The sequence below is a fragment of the Barbus barbus genome, assembly GCF_936440315.1.
Source record: "Barbus barbus genome assembly, chromosome: 28".
NCBI lineage: Eukaryota > Metazoa > Chordata > Actinopteri > Cypriniformes > Cyprinidae > Barbus > Barbus barbus.
In genome coordinates, this window is record NC_136756.1 from 2,487,200 (window position 1) to 2,509,966 (window position 22,767).

General features: G+C 40.1%; 1 protein-coding gene and 1 long non-coding RNA gene across 3 annotated transcripts in view; one reads left to right on the forward strand and one right to left on the reverse strand.

Moving 5' to 3' along the window:
* The window catches only part of cfap74 (cilia and flagella associated protein 74), a 110,917-nt gene that overhangs the window by 48,670 nt on the left and 39,480 nt on the right, over window positions 1-22,767 (forward strand). For both annotated transcript variants that reach the window (XM_079382021.1, XM_079382020.1), the window contains exons 23-25: window positions 10,044-10,131; window positions 14,463-14,636; window positions 18,087-18,220. In XM_079382021.1, the coding sequence (XP_079238147.1) occupies window positions 10,044-10,131; window positions 14,463-14,636; window positions 18,087-18,220 (396 nt within the window). The remainder of the gene's footprint in view (window positions 1-10,043; window positions 10,132-14,462; window positions 14,637-18,086; window positions 18,221-22,767) is intronic.
* LOC306847837 lies at window positions 1,408-9,056 on the reverse strand. The gene is made up of 3 exons (XR_013782189.1): window positions 8,896-9,056; window positions 3,582-3,857; window positions 1,408-3,344 (listed from the first exon to the last, which is right to left on the reverse strand). It is a non-coding gene; the product is annotated as an uncharacterized lncRNA (long non-coding RNA).

Here is a 22,767-nt window from a genome sequence, read left to right on the forward strand (position 1 = left end):
TTGGAGCAAACGCCCCACAGGAAGAATCCGATTGGGTCAGGCGCCCGTGGGCAGATCCCAAATCGGCCCGTTAAAAACCAGATGCACAACTGTGTTGTGTTGGAGTTGAAAACTGAAAAGCAGAGCTTCAGCTCACCTCACTCGTCTCTCGTTCTGCTCACGCGCTGCAAAGCGCTTCTGGCCACTAACATCACGGCTGAGCATTGCAACTGCGATCAAAGTTCAACTTTGAAAGAAACTAACATCTGAAGCCAAGAAACGAACGACTTCCTGGGAGCGTCATCAAGTCAGCACGAAGCCCTCCAACCACCGAAGAGTGTTCTCGTGACAGCGATCTACCAAGCCGCCAATCCGCGCTCGGTCCGTCTCGAACCCGGAAAGAACTGACCTCGACTGAGAGCAAAGTTGAAGCAGAGACTCCTTGAACCGAAAAAAAGACTGAGCTCGATCGGAAACCACTGAAGGCAAAGTAAGGCAAAATCTCTTAAATTGGCTGAAACTGGTTATATCTATCTTTTAAGAGTAAGGATAAAGAGTTCCTGCGTGTGATTTCCCTCAGGTTGAAACGAGCATTAGAACCTAAGACTCTCTTCAGATCAGAACAATCCATTGCAACGAATGTGTGTGTTTATGTCTTTTGTTTTGTGTTGTCTAATGTAGTAGCGTTAGAGTAGTAAATAAACTTTGATTCCATTAAGAAATCTCTTGTCTGTTGCTATGTGATTCTTCAAATCTTAATTATTTGCCAAAAAGATCGCGTTACCTACGCTCATGAGCTTGATAACTAAAGTTAACTATTTGGGTTGTTTTATCGTTGGCCAGCGAATAAGATAAACCAATTGTTAAGAAATAACGTGCTGATATTAATACTTGCTGGACAAGTCGTTAATAAGGTATCGTTAACCAGGTATAAGTTGGACATTCTGATTAATAGCAATTAATCATATAAATTAGTGATGTTTCGTTCGTGAACGAATCATTCTTTTTGAACGAATCTTTTAGGTGAACGAATCATTCTCGTTCACGTAATCCATTGACTCATATTTCTCGTTCACTGAAATTCCTCCCTCCACTGCAGCGCGCCGCTATTGCGCGCATGCGTAGCTCTGGACCGTTTCATCTGTCAAAGAATGACTAAACCTCGAGCCAATAGCCTTCGAGTATGATACGAGGACGGAGCATGTGATTTGTTGAATCTAGTGAACGAATACGCCCTTCATTGAGTTGCTTTGAGTTTGAAAGAGTCAAATGAACTGTTACATACATACATCTCGTCTCATTATTACGTTCGTCGTTCGAACAACTGGTTCTTTGTTTTATTTTTTTATATTATTGTTTTATTTTATTTTTTATTTTTTTTATTTATCATTTTGTTTTATTTATTTATATTATTGTTGTTTTATGTTTGAACAGTTACATACTTTTAAATAAAAAAATATTTCATTATGTTAGTCATGTCATGCACTTTTGTTTGTTTAAAAACTGTGAAACATAAAAAAATATGGCAGTATTGATTATTTGCGTCACGTCATCCCATCTCATTTGCGTCACGTGACTCACGTCAGCAAATAGCATTTCAGCTCGGGTTTAGAAGGGGCATGTAATTGGTTGGATCGAACGAACGAATATAATAGCATCATTGACCGAGATGGCTCTGTTTTGAGTCTGAACGAGAGAGAGATCTCCCGTTCGTGAACGAATTGAACGAACTGGTAGCTATACCCAGTTCGTTGACCGGGTAGGTCGGCCATTCTGTCAATCTAGTTCATCAATCAGCAGAAAGCGGATGCAAAGCACAGGTATCCGTACTGTGCACGCTTGTTTATATTCATATTTTACATACAGAATAACTCCTCGTTTAACATAATCTCAGATTTGAACGTGTAAATCTCTGCCTAAACAATTAAATGTTAACTCGCCTAGTATGCAAACAAATAAAAAAACACTTGTGCTTTGGTCATCCGAAAAGAGTGTAATTTAAAAGATAAAAAGAGTAATGACTTTGATCACTTATTTAGACTTATTTTATTCATTTAATGAGAAGGGCACACTTTTTAATGAAGCCAAATCGGTTTTTATTTTGTAACAAGTAAATACGTTAGTTGAACAACACATTTTGCCGCACATGCTGACGTATTTGTGTAATATGGAAAAATGGTCACTGAACGAATTAGTGAACGAATCTGAACGAATCATTTTGGTGAACGAACGAAAAATGAACGAGTCTCTGGAAAGAATCAAAATTTCCACCACTAATATAAATCATATAATCATCTTAAGAGTGATTCCATAAAAGCTAAAATAAAGATAATATGTGGTTAGAACACTACAATGTACAAGTCACTTTGTGCACGAAAAGTTTTCATTTGTGGCAATCCAAAGAACACAGACATCAAGAATCAGTTTATGAATCTCAACGATGGTGACAGTCAACAAAATATTCAGATAAAACTGAACATCACAACACAAGCTACTAAAAATTCACAAGAAAAACAGCACTGCAAGATCTGACGCTATTAACAAATCTAAAACGATAGAAGAGATATGAAAATAGTATTGGTATTCAATACCATGACTAACCAATCAGAATCAATTACTGCAGAGACATGTACAATAAAAACGTATAATGACTCTAAACTGTATATTAATACTTTATATTTTCTATATAGCTGTGCTAGTTTCATTTCTCTCGTCACTCCAATTCCAGTTATTAACATTAGTTGATACATTAGCTTACATAAACTAAAATAAAAATAAAACAATTCAAAATGTAATGATTCATGATTTAAAAAGTATTAAATACAAATGTTTAATTTAAAAACTAAAGTTATTAAATGCTCTAGAAGTATTTTTCATTGTTAATGTGTGTTACATTAAGTTGCTGCAGCTGTTAACACTCCCCCGCTCAGAGACGCACACACCGACTGTTTCCCAAGCGTCTATGCAAATGAGATTTAGGACTAAAAATTCAGCTTGTGAGACAGTGAAACACTGTATGTAAAATTATAGAGTTACTTTATGTTACTTGTTCTCTTGATGTGGATATTTGTGTGATAGTGCTTCTTTTTGAAAGCTCACTTTGATTTCTGCTTTTAGCATATGCTCTTTTTGTCTTTCTCATTCTGTCTGTCCATGTGTACTGTGACAGAGCTTGTTAGAATCAGACAAGTGCTGCTGATTATGTCTATCTATTGAAATACTTAAAGTTTACAACAAAGCTCTCACTTGTGTTCATAAGTTAGCATGCCTATAGAGATGTGTGTTTGTGTGTGTGTGCGTGTGTGTGTGTGTGTGTGTCAGATGACTCCATCCTCCTTTTACCTCGGGCCACCAGCTCAGGACACCTAAACAGTGAAGAAGAATCATAGAGGATTGTTAAGTAAATAATAATAAAATACAAATTATGTAAATTTTATTAACACAACAAAAACTACTAAATTAATACAAAGAATAGAAAGGGAAATATAGTTGAAAATGTAAAATGTTTCTCTGAAACTATTAAGGTGAAGAACCTTAATACATAAAAACGTTTGAGAGATGTGTGCATCCGTGTCCACGTTATCTGATGCTTGATGACTCACATGATCTTTGCGTCTTTGGTTTGCGCGCTGCATGTACTGCGAGCGTTTTTCTAAAAGCTCCGCTCTCGTCTGTCTCTCTTTTCGAGGAAAGAGGGGCAGCCGTCTGCTTCCGCGGTTCAGGACCCTCCGCTGCTGAAGCACGGAGAAAAATGAGCTCATGGGGTTTGCAGGTGGTTCTCGCCAACGAGTTATAGAAGGGATTTTCCTTCTCGCGCTCGTCTGCCGCGAGCGAGGGCGAGCTGTTGGATGACAATGACGCGATTTCGCTGACGTCATCTGAGAAAAAGAAAAACGCTGGAATGTGATACATACGCAGCAGCAGGTCAGGCTGTCGCCTCATTACACACTATGGCAGTGTTTCAGGCATATCAGGCTGATCTGTTGAAAGACCTGGATAAAAGTCAGGGTTTTTAAAAAATAAAAAATAATAATTTTTACTTGACGAGGTTGCTGAGCTGTGCCGCACCACTGATTTAGCTCTTTGAGCCACTAAGCAGGCCGCCTCTGCTATGGGCAGTTCTATGGCGGCCATGGTGGTAACGGAGAGACATCTGTGGGTGAACCTGGCAGATATTGAGAAGAGAGAGAGGGGCTTTCTTCTCAGTGCTCCGGTTTCGCCTTCCGTACTTTTTGGTACCTCCGTCGAGTCGGTGGTTGAAAGGTTTACATAACATTTAACATTTATTCATTTAGCTGACGCTTTTATCCAAAGCGACTTACAATTGTTATATATGTCAGAGGTCGCACGCCTCTGGAGCAACTAGGGGGTTAAGTGTCTTGCTCAGGGACACATTGGTGTCTCACAGTGGATTCGAACCCGGGTCTCTCACACCAAAGGCATGTGTCTTATCCACTGCGCCATCACCACCACCGTTTATGGAGGCGAAGGTGCGTTCAGCGGCTTTTTTAACCTTCATTTAAACGAGAAGGTCCAGGTCTGAGCTCAAACAGCGCAGGGGTCCTGGCCCATCCCGATCTGAGAATCAGAAATGGGCACAGAAGGCTAGTGTCGCGACTCGCGCCCTTCCCCGCCTGCGGGTAGGGCTTCAGGGTGGCGTGGGTCAAAGAGAGGTAGCAAGACCTGAGGGAGGTGGTCCGGACGAGGCGTTGCGATGCTCTCGCCCAGGCCAGGGTAGAGTTGAACATCACCCTCAGGGGGCCTGTACATCTAAAGCCCTCATCTTCCCCTCTCTAATTCCCCTGCAACCTCAAGTTTTTTCTACCACCTGACCGAGGTTAGGTGAGCAACTCCTGCGCTCTTATTCAGCCCCTTCTTCTGCGCGGGATCCATGGATGGGTGAGTACGATCCAATTTTATCAGATTCGCTGGTATGTGTGTTTTATACCATTCGAACTACCTTTCTTCCAGTACTGCAGACTGGTATCAGGTGTAGTGCTGAGCAACTTTATTACAATGCTTGGCTCTGAGGAGCAGCATTTTCTAGTCTGGCCCTTTTGTTCTTCAAACGAGGCCATGTTAGGTGCATAGAGGTTTAGGTTAGAACTGCTCACCCTTATTAGGGTTTTAAGTAGCAGTTTCCCTGACCCCTTGTTGCCTTCTGTTCAGCTACCTATTACCCTGATACTATTTCCAGCAGCTTGTTCGGGTTGTTGGGTATCCCTCTGTTTGTAGGTCGAGCTAGCTTTGCTCCCCTCGCCTAGAATGTGGAGGGTTATTTATGAGCATGCCGCTCCCTCCTGAGTGTCTGAAACTCTTTTGCTGTAAGTAGAGTTTCCGCTCCCAGAGCTTTGTTACTTAACAACCTGATCCTCGTTGCTGCTGTACCCCTCCGAGCTCTACCCTGTTGGTCGAGCTGGCACTGCTCCCCTCACTTAGAGGGTTGCCTATGAGCATGCCGCTCCCTGCTGAGCGTCCGAGTTTCCTCTCATATGAGAGTCGAGTCTCTGCTCTCAGAGCTCCGTTATTCAGAAACCTCAGCACGTCAGGCCTTTCTCTAGGCCTCCTTGTCAGGTTGCTCTCATAGTTGGTCGAGCTAGCATTGCTCTCCTCACTTTAGAGGGTTATTTATGAGCATGTTGCTCCCTTTCTGAGCTCTCTTTGTTGGGTGAGCTGGCATCGCTCTCCTTATTTAGAGGGTCACTTATGAGCGTGTCTCTCCCTTCTGAGTGTTTGAGTTCCCTCTCATGTTGAGAGTTGAGTTCTCCGCTCTCCAGAGCTCTTTCTTGGTAGAGTTAGAATTGTTCCCCTCATTTTAGAGGGTCATCTATGAACATGCTGTTCCCTCCAGAGAGCATCTGACAATACGGTTTCTAAAATCCATATTTGGTAAGTGCGCACGCTAGTCTCTGTGCACTTTTCTAAAAACCACGCTGCGGTAAGATCGCACACCAAGTGTTTTGCGGTCTTTTCTAAAATCCTGTATGGTATGGGTTACGCGCTGCAGCTTTGTGCCCATTCTTTGAGTTGGTTAGGCCCGTTTTCTCCTTGGGCCACTCTACTTATATATGTGCTGAGTATCCTCTCTGTCTTGGTAGAGCTAGCATTGCTCCCCTCATTTTAGAGGGTCACCTATGAGCATGCTGCTCCCTCTGGAGCTCTCTTTGCTGGTCGAGATAGCATTGCTCCCCTCTCTTAGAGGGTCACTTTTGACTATGAGCATGCTGCTCCCTCCAGAGAGCATCTGATAGAGAGTAACGTTATTTAAAGCTAGAGCATTTGGAGAATAGAATTTTCAAATCCATGATTATGGTAAGTGCGCACGCTAGTCTCTGGGCACTTTCTGAAAGCCACGCTGTGGTAAGATCGCACACCAAGTGTTTTGCGGTCTTTTTCTAAAAATCCTGTATGGTATGGGTTACGCGCTGAGGCTTCGTCCCATTCTTTGAGTTGGTTAGGCCCCGGTTTTCACCTTGGGCCCCACTCTACTCACGTATGTGCTAGTTTCCTCTCATGAACTGAGAGTTAAGTTCTCTGCTCTCTAGAGCTCTGTTTTTGGTAGAGCTAGCATTGCTCTCCTCTTTATAGAGGGTTACATATGAGCATGCCGCTCCCTTCTGAGCGTCTGAGCCCCTCTCATGCTGAGGGTTAAGTTCTCTGCTCTCAAGAGCTTTGTCTTGGTAGAGCTAGCATTGCTCCCCTCATTTAGAGGGTCACCTATGAGCATGCTGCTCCCTCACGAGCTCTTCTGGTTGGTCGAGCTGGTATTGCTCCCCTCGCTATAGAGGGTCACCTTGAGCATACCGCTCCCTTCTGGGCGTATGAGTGCCCTCTCATGTTGAGAGTTAAGTTCTCCGCTCTCCAGAGCTCTGTCTTGGTAGAGCTGGCATTGCTCCCCTCGCTATAGAGGGTTACTTTTGAGCATGCTGCTCCCTCACGAGCTCTCTTTGTTGGTCGAGCCGGCACTGCTCCCCTCGCTATAGAGGGTTATCTATGAGCATGCTGCTCCCTCCAGAGCATTTGAAAAGAACGATGTTTATAAATCCATGTTATGGTAAGTGCGCACGCTAGTCTTTGTGCACTTTCTGAAAGCCACACTGTGGTAAGATCGCACACCGAGTGTTTTGTGGTCTTTTCTAAAAATCCTGTATGGTATGGGTTACGCGCTGAGGCTTCGTCCCATTCTTTGAGTTGGTTAGGCCCCGGTCATCTTGGGCCCCACTCTACCTATGTATCCCCGGTGATACTATTTGAACGGGGGCTACTACTAAGGATCTGTTGATACAGTTCCTTCAGCGAGCTCTTGAGCAAACAGTAGCCCCTGGGTGACAGGCCAGGCTTAGTTACTATCCTAAGCGCTTGGTCGTATCCCCTTAAAGGAATCCTTCTTTCTGATTCCAAGCCTTGAGTTTTACCCTAGGTCCAGGAGGTCCGGCCTCTATCAGGTAAGTTCCGGGGTATGAAACTCAGGCCTTTGGCCGAAGGGGATAATGTCACTGACAGCCGTCAATTCATCCCAGGGACAACTCCTTTATCTTTTGATAAGAGTTGATGCTTAGTGCTCGCCTTTGGAATGGCATGCACTTCCCTCAGCATGGCGGCGTGGATATATCGTTCCCCATAGCGACCTCTAGAGGACGCAGTTCGAATTTCCCTTGATAGGGAACGTCTCAGGTTACGTATGTAACCATGGTTCCCTGAGAGGGAACGAGACACTGCGTCCTCTAGACTTTAGGCCATGATTCGGATACATCTTCAGACGAAGAAGTGGATGACGCTTTCTCCCGGCGCCCTTTTATACTGTGGTCGCACCGGGAGTGACGTCATAGGCTGTCGCCGGCCAATATTTGGTGTTTTTGTATATATGCTTCAGACACGGGTCACGTAGATGGAGTTCCCCATAGCGACCTCTAGAGGACGCAGTGTCTCGTTCCCTCTCAGGGAACCATGGTTACATACGTAACCTGAGACGTTTTCTGCCTCTCTGGGCCAGAGAGTCAGAAAATGGTCACTCTGCTTTTGCCTCTCTGGCATTGATACTCGGGACATGCAATGTTTGTTGTTGTCTCGCCAGATTAAGGCTCAAAATATCTGTTAATGTCTCTTTCCTTACAGACTGCAGACTCGGAACAAGGAATGGCTACTAAATGGGTACTTTTATCCTGTTCCAATAATGAGGAGATTGCACTTTGGCATTTTTCCACTTCACTGCTGTGACTGGCTGTTGACATCAGAGGTGGCACACACAGTGTGGCCCACTACCAAAATACTTTTGGCAACATTCTTAATGCTTAGAGTCCAAACATGATGGAGAAAAATAACTGGCCTAAACATTTAGAATGAGTTTGAAGATGGATGAAGGGCAGTTAGTTCCTATGAAACAGCATGTGGACCAATACAACGTCCTCTCCTTTCCAGATCTGGTACTGATTTCTTCATCCTCCCTCTAAGAGTTGTCTGACAGTTGTCCTAGCAGCCATATCTAATGGTGATGGACATTTATTTGTGTTTGTCCAGCAGAGATTAAATCGAAATGTATCAAACCTTTCTCCACTGTGGCAGTCAGAGAGGGGTCCCACCATAAAACAGATCTACAACACTTGTATATCAGTACATTAGATATCTGCTTCCACTAATCATCCTTATTGATTCATGCTGGCTAATTGACAGTTAATAATAATTTAAAGTAATGTTAGATAGATCGCTAACCTATTTAAGCTCTACAGTTTCTGTATCTAATTAATTAGACCCCCCCCCTCTCCCTCCCTAATTTAATTTGAAACGTAGGATTGAATGTATAACAGTACAAAAAACAAAACAAAAAAAACAGTACTTTTTACTTTTAATTTGTACATGCATTTAAAATCAAGCAGTTTTGCACTTTAACTAAAGCAAAAATTGTAAAGCGGTACTTACAGTTTTACTGGAGTTATATTAGGGTATGCATATTTTACTCAAGTACTATACTCGATTTGTGCTACACTGTGTGTAGCAGTGTGTTTTAGTTCAGCTCAAGTCAGCTAAAAATAGCTTTTTAGAGCAGAGGATGTGTCAGGATGTATTCACAAGCAAGATCCAATCAGATTCCTGTTAGCGGTGTTTGTTCCATCGACAGATGGGCTGGGTGGTGTCCCGCAAAGCTGTTCCACAATGCTGTGCCAAGCCAATTCAATTCACTGATTCCATTAACTCAGAAGAAGCAGTTCCTGAAAGTCTATGACTGATAATACGCTTAAAGGAACAGCTCAGCCAAAAATGAACATTGTTTATTCACACTCATATTTCTCTGTTCAGCAACTCCAGAGATAATGAATTATTACTATTTTGTTTTGTAATGATCTTGACCACGGACCATTTAATCTGCTAAGAATCACTGTAGTGACTCTGTAGAGCTTCCTCGATTACTGTGTGTGTACCTGATATTCCTTACATTATGAGGACACACAAGTAGAGTAATACCAGTACATTTCGGTACATTTTTTTAGTCCCCTTGAGGAAACAAGCTTGTAAATCATATATAGTAGAATGAAGTGTTTTAAAAATCTAAAATAGGAGATTTTTTTGTGTGAGGGGTAGGTTTAGGGTAAGGGGATAGAAAATAGAGTTTGTAAAGTATAAAAAACATTACGCCTATGGAATGTCCCCACAAAAAAATGGTAACCAGTGTGTGTGTGTGTGTTTATGCATGTTTCTGAATGTTAGCATGCCCAACATTTTGTTGGTCACACCACATTTGATTGAACAACTTTGATTTGGTGGCAAAAGGTTTTCTTATCAAAATGTTTATTCTTCTGATTAGTATTCTGTATTATAACAGGAGTATCACTGAAATATCAAAATACATTTTTATTCAGAAATAAAAAATATGCTCATAAAAAGGTGCGTTTAGATCACTGTGTGTGAAATGCATTTTAATGTATTAAAAAATATGACAAGATAATTTGCTCAAACATGATGCAGAAGTATATGCACTTTTAATAAATACTGAGATTAATAAATACTGAATATTTAAGATCTCAAGGAGGGCATGACAAAACATTTTTTTTAACTTCTTCTCTTTATAGACAGAACCTGTATGCAGATGCCAAAAGCTTCTTCAATAAAGACACAGGAGTACTGGAGGTTCCCCTGACTGTACAAGTAGCTGATCAGGTAGGAAATCTCGTTCTCAAAGTAAGGATATCTTTCAGATCTGCCCATTTTTACACCTAGTGGCTCATTGCCAATCATTATTTTTAATGCTTGTATTCTCATAAAGGCTGAATGCAAATGTAATACTCTCTCATTTTTGCTTTTATATTGAAAAAAACATGTCTTTGTCCATGCATAAATCACTGCCATGGTACAAAGGTATTTTGGGCATTGCTCTGTGGTAACTATATACATTATTACATATGTTTCAGTTCATGAAACCTCTCATTTTCTGTAACAATCAATCAATCAAAAAATTATTTAAATAATCAGACATTAAAAATCACGTGCCAGATATACATGGGGCCTGTGATATTCTGGTCTCTAGGTATGGTTCATTATTACAGAAACTTCCTATCTCAATTGCTGATTTATGCAGCACCACCTCAAGTCAAACATACCAAAGATCACAATCAAAGTCCCAGAGTAGGGCGGGAAGGATCTTAGGGCAGGTCCACAGAAACTGGTGATGTTGCTGGCTCATACACCTGAACAGACGTGGTTGGCTCAGGCTCCAGGGTGATCTGTGGATCAGGTGTCCGCTCTGGCTCTTATATCGCAGCAGGCTCAGTCTGCAGTGTGCTGGGGCTGGTTGCACCAGCTGGGCGTACACCCGGTTGTAAGACTGCCTGGACGTAAAATGCGCTTTAAGTCGTGTGTAGAATAAATACCCGTTGCACCATCTAGGCCTAGTGCTACGTCTGACACTAAATCTTGCACCTAGTCAGAGGAAGGTGTAAAGTGATTTGCTCGGACATAATTACTTTTTAGGATTCATGTCTGTAATAATTAATGAATTATTACTGTAAACGTGAACTGTAATGTTTATGGTCTTTTCAGACAGGATAAGCGATATCAATCACGAAGATCAGTGTAGTAGGCTATACCACACTGCCGACCGTAATTGACCTAATACAAAATATATTTCTGCACAGAATTATGCAGTAAAATATTGCATATGATCTGGGATTATTAACTGTACCATTCAACGTCTCGCTTGGAAGGACAGTATAAATGCTTGGAAATATTTCACGTCTTTAAGTCCATTGTTTTTGTAGTGCGCCTGCCATCCAATAACTGCAATAAGTTTTGTGCTTTGTTACTTTTAATCAGAAATAAAGTATCAGCTTTCAAATTCTGTCAATTTTATTACAAAATACAAACTATAAATGTGGGTTTTCATCCACAGAAAGACATCAGTAAAACACGTGAACAATGTTATGTGAAGTCACGACAATCATTGTACATAAACTCGATTGTCAGCTAGAAAAAAAAAATAACTGTAGTGAGAAGCATTGCTTTACATTCATTATATTTTACTTAAACTGTCACCTTCATTTTTAATGTTTGAAGAAATTTGTCATGAGAATGTGCAGGGAGACAGATAGAAAAACGCAGACTTGTTAGGAAATGTTTACTCAATGAAATCATGGTGTGGTGGTTTCACTTGTTATGATGTCTTGAGAAATTCAGTTCTATATTAGTAGTTGTAGCCATTGCAGCATGAATGTCGTCTCTGCTATCACTACAGTAGAATGTGTCTACGCTGGGATTGTAGTTTTATTTGGTGCAACAGGTGCAAATATTTATTGTAAAGCTGGACGTTGCAAAGCCCAGCGTAGGGCTTACACAAAGCTTTTTTACATATAGCTGGTGCAACCAGCCCCTGGTATAAACATGACAAGAACTGACAATGGACTAAATGGAATAAAGGGAATTAATACACAAGTGAATGAATCAACTAAATTAACAGGTGTAACATAACTAAATCGATGAGAAACCATAGCAACAAAAGGAAAACTAGCTCACTGAACTAAAACACAATGGTTTTAAGTTTAATGCAATAAAATTATTACATAAACCTTCATTTATTTTATATCTAAGATTAATCATTATTGGTCCAACCAAGCCTTAAATCTAATTAGGACCAGGGCTCGAATTGCAAGGGGATGGCAAAAAATGACAAAAAGCATCCCCTCTGTAAAACCACGATCCCCCTTACCATCCCCTTTGGATTATTCATTTTGTGTATTACGTAAAACTTATCATGCATATGAAATGTTAAAATTCTCTACTTATGATCGAACTAACGGCGATTGGCCAATCAGAACTACTGTAACAAGCTGCGCAGAAGCAGAAGCAATTTTGTAATTTTTCGCGCAAAATGGTTAAAGTGCAAATGTTGAAGTTCTTTAAAAAAAAGAAGACAACAGAAGGTATGATTTTTCCTTGATTAGAATTTAAAAACATTCTCCTGACATAATGTATGTCTGACTGTGAGGGACTGAGAGACGATAGGAGAGCTGACATTATCCAACTTTGAGGAAAAAGAAAAAAATAATAATAATAATAAAAACACGTCTTGAGAGTCCAAAAGCTTTCACTGCGCGATGAAGCCCATTAGAATGCCCTTATAATTCCAGCAACAAACAATACCCATATATGCGTTTTTACGTTTCAACACATGTGCGCGAGGCCACAAGCACTAATGTGCTATTAGTTTTATACAACAGTGCATAGCAACACGGTGTTTCATTCCTTGAATGAATCAGTTTTTGAACGAATCGAGTGAGCCAGTGATTCAACGGTCCATATGGTCTCACTTGTTTCGTTTCTATTGAATCAGCCATTTTGAACGAATCGTTTGATATGAATGATTCAGTAAGTCATTTATCAAAACAGGGACTTGCTGCCACCTATTGTCATATTTATTTATCCATGACTGACCTAAACCAGCTAAGGAGCCGGCACAAAAACACATTCAGCTAAATATTGTTTAATTATCAATATTGACCAGATTTCCTCTATTTCAGGCCCCAGAAGGAAAAAAAAAACTTACAAATAATAGGTAATTTAATAAGGATAATTTTTCATTAAATAGAAACCTATTTAAAAATGAGACCAATTTTGTAATCATTGTGTAAAATTAGCCAAAGGAACAACCCCCCCACCCCACCCCCGACCACACTCCCCCCCCCCCCCCCCCCCCATTTTTTTTTACAATTCGACCACTGAGTAGGACTATCAATTGATTAAAAAAATAATTAATCACACAGATTTCTGTAATTAAAGCAATAGATTGTATTTAATATTTGACTGCATATGAAATGTTATATCAAATTAATGTGGAAACAACATACATTTAAAATATTTGGTATTTTAAACATTTATCTAATGCATTTTCTATTAGTATAGTATTCTACTATAAATAAAGGCCAGTGTCACTGATACAAATATTGATGCCTCTATTAAATAGATTTTTTTCTGGAGTATATACTGTAGTTCTGAGTATATAACCATACAGCATTACAATATATTTTACAACATATTTGAAAGCAGGGCCTAAACCTCAAATTATCCGATTGTTTTTGTGTATTATTTATGATCAATTACAGAACATTATAAAAATATTATAGTGACTTTTAATTTACATGAACAAATTCAACAATATTCACATGGACCCATTATAATAAGTGTCACAATAACATTTAGCTGTGCCTTTTATATGGTGTTTACTGATGTTTCCATTTCAGTTCTCAGTGTTTGAGTTGTCAGATACATTTTCTACTTTAATTTTATATATGTATGTACATTATGTAAAATATGTATGTATGTATTTATTTTTTTTTACCAACAAACCAAACTAGTCATTTGGTATCAATATTTTTATTTGAGGATCGATCCTCCAACATCAGTATAACAAAAATGTTATGCTTAAATCCTTACACATTTGTGTCTTAGCTAATGATACTAGCATGTAACTGTCAGGGTCAAAAACTGGAAGCCTGGTGGAGCTTACAGCCCATTGGCCCCCAAAGAGCAGGATGCAAGGCTGAGTGTGACTGTGTCCATGCAGAAAATCCTCAGTCGGCCGCTCCCTCTCACTTCAAAGATCTGGTGAACGGCACACATGGTGTAGCGCTTGCCAAATGATGTTGGTAAAAGACAGTAATGTAACTAGGAATAAAAAAAAAATAAAAAATGGAAACAGGAAAAAAAATAAAAATGGTTGCAGTAATTTTGTGAAGTCACCATGAAATCAAAATGAACAACTCTTAATTTTTTTATGGAATGCTGCAGTGTTTATAATAAATGATTTATTAGTACACATTTTCTTTTATTTATTGTTGTTTTATTACTGTCTTTTTATTTATTTCATTTGTAATCTTTAATCAAAAATATTTATCTTTGAATGAATGTCACATGAAAATGCAAACTTCATAATTGTACAGGAATGTTTACACTGAAGACATGACTCCAGTGAATAACATTGCTCATTGTGCTTTAACTAGGTGAAGCCTGTCCTGTTTACGGTCCATGCGGTTGTCACCAGCTCTGACCTGCGGTTCGACCACACTGAGGTGGACTTTGGACACTGCTCCATTTATGAGTCTGCTCAGATTGCAGTGCGTCTCACAAACTGTTCCTTATTAGCGCAGGAGTTTGGCTTTGTGGGTATTCCTAAGGTGAGCACAATATTGAGTGCGCACACTTCACAAAACTCCACGCTAAACAAATGCCACATAAGCCATCACCTTATTCTGCATAATCATCACACATTAATCTGCATATATATATATATATATATACACTACCAGTCAAAAGTTTTTGAAGAGTAAGATTTCTCTCTTTTTTTTTAAAGAAGTCTCTTCTGTTCACCAAGCCTGCATTTATTTTATCCAAAATACAACAAAAGCAGTAATATTGTGAAATATTTTTACTAATTAAAATAACTGTTTTCTATTTGAATATTTTAAAATGTAATTTATTTCTGTGAACAAAGCTACATTTTCAGCATCATTACTCCAGTCTTCAGTGTCACATGATCTTCAGAAATCTGATGTGCTGTTCAAGAAAATTTTAAATGGTTGAGTAAATTTTTTTCAGGATTCTTTGATGAATAGTAAGATCCAAAGTTCAGCATTCATCAGAAATAAAAAGCTTTTGTAACATTATACACTACACCATTCCAAAGCTTGGAGTCAGTATAATTATATATATATATATATATATATATATATACAGTATATATATATATATAAATGTTGTTCTTCTGAACTTTCTATTCATCAAAGTAACCTGAAAAAATTCTACTCAGTTGTTTTCAAAATAATAATAATAAAAAAAAAATTTTGAGCAGCAAATCAAAATATTAGAGTGATTTTTGCAGGATTTTGTGACTGGAGTAATAATGCAAAAATTTCAGCTTTGAAATCACAGGAATAAATTAAAATAGTAAAAATATTTCAATTTTCTAATTTTTCAATTTACTGTTTTTGCAGAAGAGATTTATTTAAAAAAACATTAAAAATCTTACAGTTCAAAACTTTTGATTGGTAGTGTATATATATATATATGTGTACAGTATGTCACAGAAGTGAGTACACCCCTTACATTTTTGTAAATATTTTAAAGTCGTGACGTATTGTCAAGTATGGTGACCCATACTCGAAATTGGTGCTCTGCGTTTAACCCATCCAAGTGCACACACACAGCAGTGAGTAGTGAACAAATGCACACAGACACACACACACACACACACACACCGTGAACACACACCCGGAGCAGTGGGCAGCCATGCTGCAGCGCCCGGGGAGCAATTGGGGGTTCGGTGCCTTGCTCAAGGGCACCTCAGTCGTGGTATTGAGGGTGGAGAGAGCGCTGGACATTCCCTCCCCCCACCTACAATTCCTGCCGGCCGGGGGCTCGAACTCGCAACCTTTCGATTACGAGTCCGACTCTCTAACCATTAGGCCACGACTTCCCCATTATATTATTATATCTTTTCATGTGACAACACTGAAGAAATGACACTTTGCTACACAGATGTCACGGTTCAGTACGTACCTCGGTACAACAGTTAGGTATTTTATTATATTTTTAGTTATTTTCTTTTATTTTTAGTTTTATTGCATTTTTAGCCGAGGTCTTCGCAGGGGCTCATCCTGGTGTCCGGCCTCCACCGACGATCAGACATCATCTCCCGGCGATACTATTTAAACTATACTCAGTTTCTTTTCATGTATTTTGAACAGACAGTAGTGCAAATTACAATTTTTTCCATCTAGATGTGAAAATACTAAATATTATTACGTTATATAAAATCTGTTTTGTTTTCATTGTGATTGTACACAAATAAAAGCAGACCATTATACAGTGATTATTAATAAGACAATAAGTGTTTAAAGTTGATTCTGCTGGTATAAGGAAAGAATTGCGTGCACACACACACATCAGTGCCAGCATTGCTAACTTGACAGCGCAGTTGGTACTTTATCAGAATAAAATACAGTGAGTCAAACATCAGCCCGTCTGTGTGTCACCGTTGGAATGCGATTAAAGTACAAATCCTATAATTTACATAATAAATAATAGTTTAGCATTCAGATACGTTACATCGCAAATATGGAAAAATTATGGAATATTTGGATTTGAGCCGAATGAGAGAGGTAGGATACACGAGCACAAAAGCCCAAAGGGGAAGTCGTGGCCTAATGGTTAGAGAGTCGGACTTGTAATCCAAAGGTTGTGGGTTCGAGTCCCCGGCCGGCAGGGATTGTAGGTGGGGGGAGTGAATGTCCAGCGCTCTCTCCACCCTCAATACCACGACTGAGGTGCCCTTGAGCAAGGCACCGAACCCCCAACTGCTCCCCGGGCGCCGCAGCATGGCTGCCCACTGCTCCGGGTGTGTGTTCACGGTGTGTGTGTGTGTGTGTGTGTGTGTGTGTGCATTTGTTCACTACTCACTGCTGTGTGTGTGCACTTGGATGGGTTAAACGCAGAGCACCAATTTCGAGTATGGGTCACCATACTTGACAATACGTCACGACTTTACTTTTTATTTCGCAAACAGTTGAGTGCAGGTGTGTTAATTTTGGTGTTATCACTCTCACTCTCTTATACTGGTCACTGGAAGTTCAACATGGCACCTCATGGCAAAGAACTCTCTGAGGATCTGAAAAAAAGAATTGTTGCTCTACATAAAGATGGCGTAGTGTCCATGACACTACCATGGTGGTGGAAGTGTCATGGTCTGGGGCTGCATGAGTGCTGCCGGCACTGGGGAGCTACAGTTCATTGAGGGAACCATGAATGCCAACATGTACTGTGACATACTGAAGCAGAGCATGATCCCCTCCATTCGGAGACTGGGCCGCAGGGCAGTATTCCAACATGATAACGACCCCAAACACACCTCCAAGACGACCGCTGCCTTGCTAAAGAAGCTGTGGGTAAAGGTGATGGAGTGGCCAAGCATGTCTCCAGACCTAAACCCTATTGAGCATCTGCGGGGTCTCTAACATCCACCAGCTGAAAGAGGACTCCAGTGGCAACCTGTGAAGCTCTGGTGAACTCCATGCCCACGAGGGTTAAGGCTGTGCTGGAAAATAATGGTGGCCACACAAAATATTAACACTTTGGGCCCAATTTGGACATTTTCACTTTTGTGGCCAGCGGGTTAGACATTGATGCTGTGTGTTGAGTTATTTTGAGGGGACAGCAAATTTACACTGTTATATAAGCTGTACACTCACTACTTTACATTGTAGCAAAGTGTCATTTCTTCAGTGTTAATAATAAAATATTTACCAAAATGTGAGGGGTGTACTCACTTCTGTGAGATATTGTATATGTGTGTGTACTGTATGTATGTACATGTAAGTATTTTGCCCAAATGAATCAAAGTGAGGACAAAGCACAGTAAATACACATCAGAAGGAATCAGAGTTTTGAGGAAAAAACCTGGCGTCAGGAGGGTTTGGCTCAACTGTGCTCAGATTTAGAGAACATCTGAAGAAATGATAAAGATCAAATCTCCATCAAAAGAAAAAACTTGATTATGAGATTCAGAGGCCTTGGATTATATACAGTATGTACAAATACATGTACAAATATGTATTTTTCTTTCTCTTCAGTTTATTGACATCCAGCCGAATGATGGATTTGGCACTTTGCTGCCTTCACAATGCATGGACATTTACTTGATCTTCAGTCCATCAAAGGCAGGGGATTACAACTTCACACTCGCATGCAAAACAAGCATTAACAGGTAAGAAAAAGCAGTTTACATGAAGGTCTGCCACGCAGCGACATATTTAAAGACAGCATTCTGCTGCATTATTATTTTGCATTAAAAATTGTCAGATATTAAACAATGCAAAACATCTCTAAAAGGCACAAAACTTACATTTACATAGTAAATACTATTTGTTTAGCAGACGCGTTTATCCAAAGGGACTTACAATTGAATACATCAAGCAATTCATCTTAAAGAGGCAAACAGACAGGAAGTGCTCGTAATACCAAGTTTCAAGCATTGTTAAAATAAGTACAAGCTAAACAGGGAAAAATTAAAGAAAGTTTGTTTTTTGTTTTTACAAACTCACAGTGTATGATATATAATTCAGTGAAATGAGAGCATAGAGTACAGAATGTCGACCAAATTATACAGAGCAGTTTACCATAAAAAGCTATCTATTTATTTATTTTTTTTCATTTATTTATTTTCAAGGAAGAAAATCTGTTTAGAGACTCATTAGAGGTATAAAGTGTTGTGTATCATACAGTGATCACAAGCTGAAACTAACTCAGAGAAAGAAAAGGAGCAGCTGGTTCGCTGAAAAGGCTCTGCATAGGTTGAACAGACATCCCTGTTTTGGTGACCTGTCTCTGGCTGTGGCTGTCCCTGTTTTTAATATATGTAACAGCCCTGCAAATAATACATGTATATGGAAAGCAAGAGTATCACTAGACCCTTTTTACTGGGGTACAAGCCCTAGTGAATTACCGCTGTGCCCTTGTAAAATATTGTCTGACTGAAGATTACCACATACTGAACTGAGAGTCATTTTCAGCATCATATTATCAATCTTCTTTCCTTAAATGAACAGTTTACCCCAAAAATAAATGATTCACTATTTTATTCATTATTTACTAGGTCTGGTGTTGTTCTTATGCCATATGACCTTTTTCAGACAACAAAAGGAGAAAAAAATAATAATAATTAAATGTTCTGCTCATTTTTTTGGACAGTGAATCAGCTTGGAACTTTTAAAAAAGGATACAAAATTATCACAGAGTGATCCCATGTGACTTGTGCTGTATTTTCCAAGTGCCCTGAGGGCACATACGATAGGGTTTGGTGACATTTGCTGCTGGTCTGCTGTGCATGACTGTGTCTTCAACAAGACTGTATTAGACAGAACATTGTGGCATTAACGCTGCAGTCTGAAACGGCAAATGTAAATTATGATAGCAGAGTGGTATTGCAGAGTATTATGTACTATACTTCACACATAAAACAAAAATGGTCTTCATTTTAGAAATCTGGTCTCCTTAATTCTCTGTGAACAAGTCAACTGCCTCTCAACTGCTGATTTTTTTTTATTTTGTCACAAAATGTAGCTAACTATATTGCCCATAACTACTTATATGAAGTTGGATACGATTACAAGAAATATACATTAATATGATGATTTTCAGTAAAGCTGCTTTGAAACAATGTATATATTTTTGACTGGACAAGTCTCAAAAAAAGTATATTCATGCATTTTATAGCAAGACTGGAGATCATTTGCAGACATAAAAAATAATTACTCCCTGTTTCCTTCATTTGAACAGATTAATGTTTGAAAAAAAGCCCTGGTCACTAGAGCTAGATTTAAACATCATGATACCTTCATGGAACATGTTTGTGTGACATAGATAAGAATACTTAAAGATAAGTACAGCTCTTTAACTCTGATGGCCCCATCTAGTGGTCAACAGTCCAAACTAAACTACAGTTCTGGGGCTGTATTCACAAAACGTTTTTCTTACCACTAACAGTTCACCTAAATAGCAGTAAATGCTCTAAGGCAACAGTTTCCTCTTCAAACCTATTCACAAAGCTTCTGAAACCAACTTTTACTCAGGAATGAGAAGAAATCTTAAGCTAAGAGAAAGATAGAGGTTGACCTCGTGGTTATGGATGATGTCAACAAGCTTACTCACTACGCCCACAGTGATTGGCTGATAGGAGAGAAGTCTCTGTCAATGATTTATTCATAGAAATATTGTTAAGCACGATATTATGTTGCTATATTCAAATAAAGCTTAAAAAAAATGTTAATTGCCACATTCAAATAAAGAGCAACTCTTCTGCACAGTTGTAACCTCTTTCCAAACCTCTTCAGAATATCCAAAATAACTCATCATTACATGTATAACAATTATATGTAATTTTCCTTAATTAAAAACACTTAAAATGACTTTTTTTCTACATGCAATCCCATGAAAAGCATGCTGGGAAGTACACATCCACTGTTCAGTTAGCTGTGTAGACAAAAATGATGCATGTAGTCCCAACACAAAATGTTTAAGTTCACTTAAATTTTACAAATTTAAATGGACTGAACATAATGGAAATAAGTTATGTAAAAAAAAAAAAAAATGAAGTAATTTTGTTGTTGCTCATTTTAACCAGGTAATTTGAACAAGTTTTAAAAATCTGACTGCGTTCTCTACCAGACTCTAAAAATATGTTGGTTCAAAAAAATAATCAAAATAAATAAATAATCAAAATGCAAAGGCTGCATAGCTTTAAGTTTTTAACCTTACGAGTTGTGACGTGACAAAAGAACGAACGACCTGAAGACTCGGGAGGTGAGGTGAACTAACAGACTGCACAGCCAGCTAAGCAATGAATTAATGGTCCTGGTTGCATTATAGTTTATATATGATCAGTGTTTGCATAAATATTTAATTTATCAAAATAAATACAGTCAAACAAAAAATGTATTTAAACACCTTTAGAATTTCTCACATTATCACGGTTTATATGTTATAGTTTAGAAAATGGTAATAAAATATGACAAGAACTCTGGTAAAACTGGTTCTGAACAAATTCAGCTTGATAATGCCAGATAACTTTGATAGAAAGGTACATGATGGATTACAATCAACCAAAAATGATTCAGACAGCTTTTTAGTATGACAATATTTACACAACTATCAATACTCTGTCGGGCTTAATGACAGCCTGTAGTCTCCTGGGCATGCTGTAAACCAGCTTCATGCAAACCTCAACTTCAGTTTTTTTAATTATTTGTCTGAATTATTTTTTGTCCCAAATTTGAATCAATTTTACTGGTAGTTCACTGTATGAAGAATTTTTGGTTATAATATGTCACAATTTACTTTATTTTGATTTGACTGTATAATATCTTTGGTTCCCTATCAGTCGGTCACTCCGAGTCACGTCGGTGACCGACGAATTGGGATCTCGCTTAGAGAGACCAATCCCCTACAAGAGTATCTAAACAAGCCAATGAATATTGGCATGCGATTATTGCATCCAGCTGCCGCTAATCACAGCGTGAGTATAAGTAGGCAGCGGGTGCAGCGCATATTCAGCTTTTCGCTTCGGAGCCGAGCGTTCATCGTTCTGCTCCTGACCAACCTACAGTGTCTGCAAGTCAGTGCACTCTTCGAGGCATTCTTGTGCTGGTGGTACGGCCCGTCAGCGGCGGTGGTTCTTCCTGTGTCGAGTGGATTGCACACATCAGGTTGCACTACCCCCTGATTGTGTTGCAAACGGCCATCTCCCCTGTGCGCTTCAGCACACTGAAAGAGTGATTTCTCTAAAAGAGCATTCACGGGTGCGTCTTTTTAAAGACGACGTTGCATCTGGCAAACTCGACGTTACGTCTTTGTAAAGACGAGTTGGGTCTTGCTTCAGACAACGTGTCACCCGTGCTTTTCTGGATGCGGTCGTTACCTGGTGCCGGGTGATGGTCATGATCGCTGCCTCACATGCCTGGGCAGTAAGCATGCTGAGGTGGCGCTCGTGGATGAGGCATCTTCTCATGGTGGGAAGATGATCATCTTGGAGTTGCGGGCCAGGCTCTGATACCTTGACAAAGGGACGGAGCTCTGTTGCCTCTGCCTTGATTTGGCTCTCGTTCTGGCTGCAGACAGACGGGGACCATTTCAGGCGGTGGCATGGTGGCAAACCCTCCAGGGAACCAACCCTCGAGGGACCATCGCCCCTCTTGCGCTCCAAAACCAGTTGAGCTGTCAGTGGAACGTGCTGGGCCCTCTACAAGGGGAGCACCAGCAGTTACCCTGGCGCTCCTCCCGATGACCAGACGTCGACTGCTGCATCGGAGGGTGAGCTGGAGATTTCTGGGCAAGAAGATTCGGCTGCTGCTGCTCCGGCAGTAGCAGTGCCTGAGTCGGATCTAGAAATCACGGCTATGCTTTCCCGGGCCACTGAGAGGGTAGGACTCGAGTGGAGATCCCACCGTGTCCCGAGCCCTCGAGGTTGGACGACTGGTTTCTCGGGGTAGCTTGCGCTGGTTCTCAGCGCCCTGCCCCAGTGCCTCTCTTCCCGGAGGTGCATGGGTAGTTTACCAGGTCGTGGACAGCACCTTTTACTGCCAGAAACCGCCCTGTTAACTCCTCCCCCTCACCACCCTCGGTGGTGGCGCAGCTAGGGGGTATACGGGGGTCCCCCCGGTGGAGCGGTCGGTTGCGATGCAGTTGTGTCCTAATACCGTCTCTACTCGGCGGGGCAAACCGTGCCTCCCCTTCCGGGCCTGTAGGTACTCGTCTGGT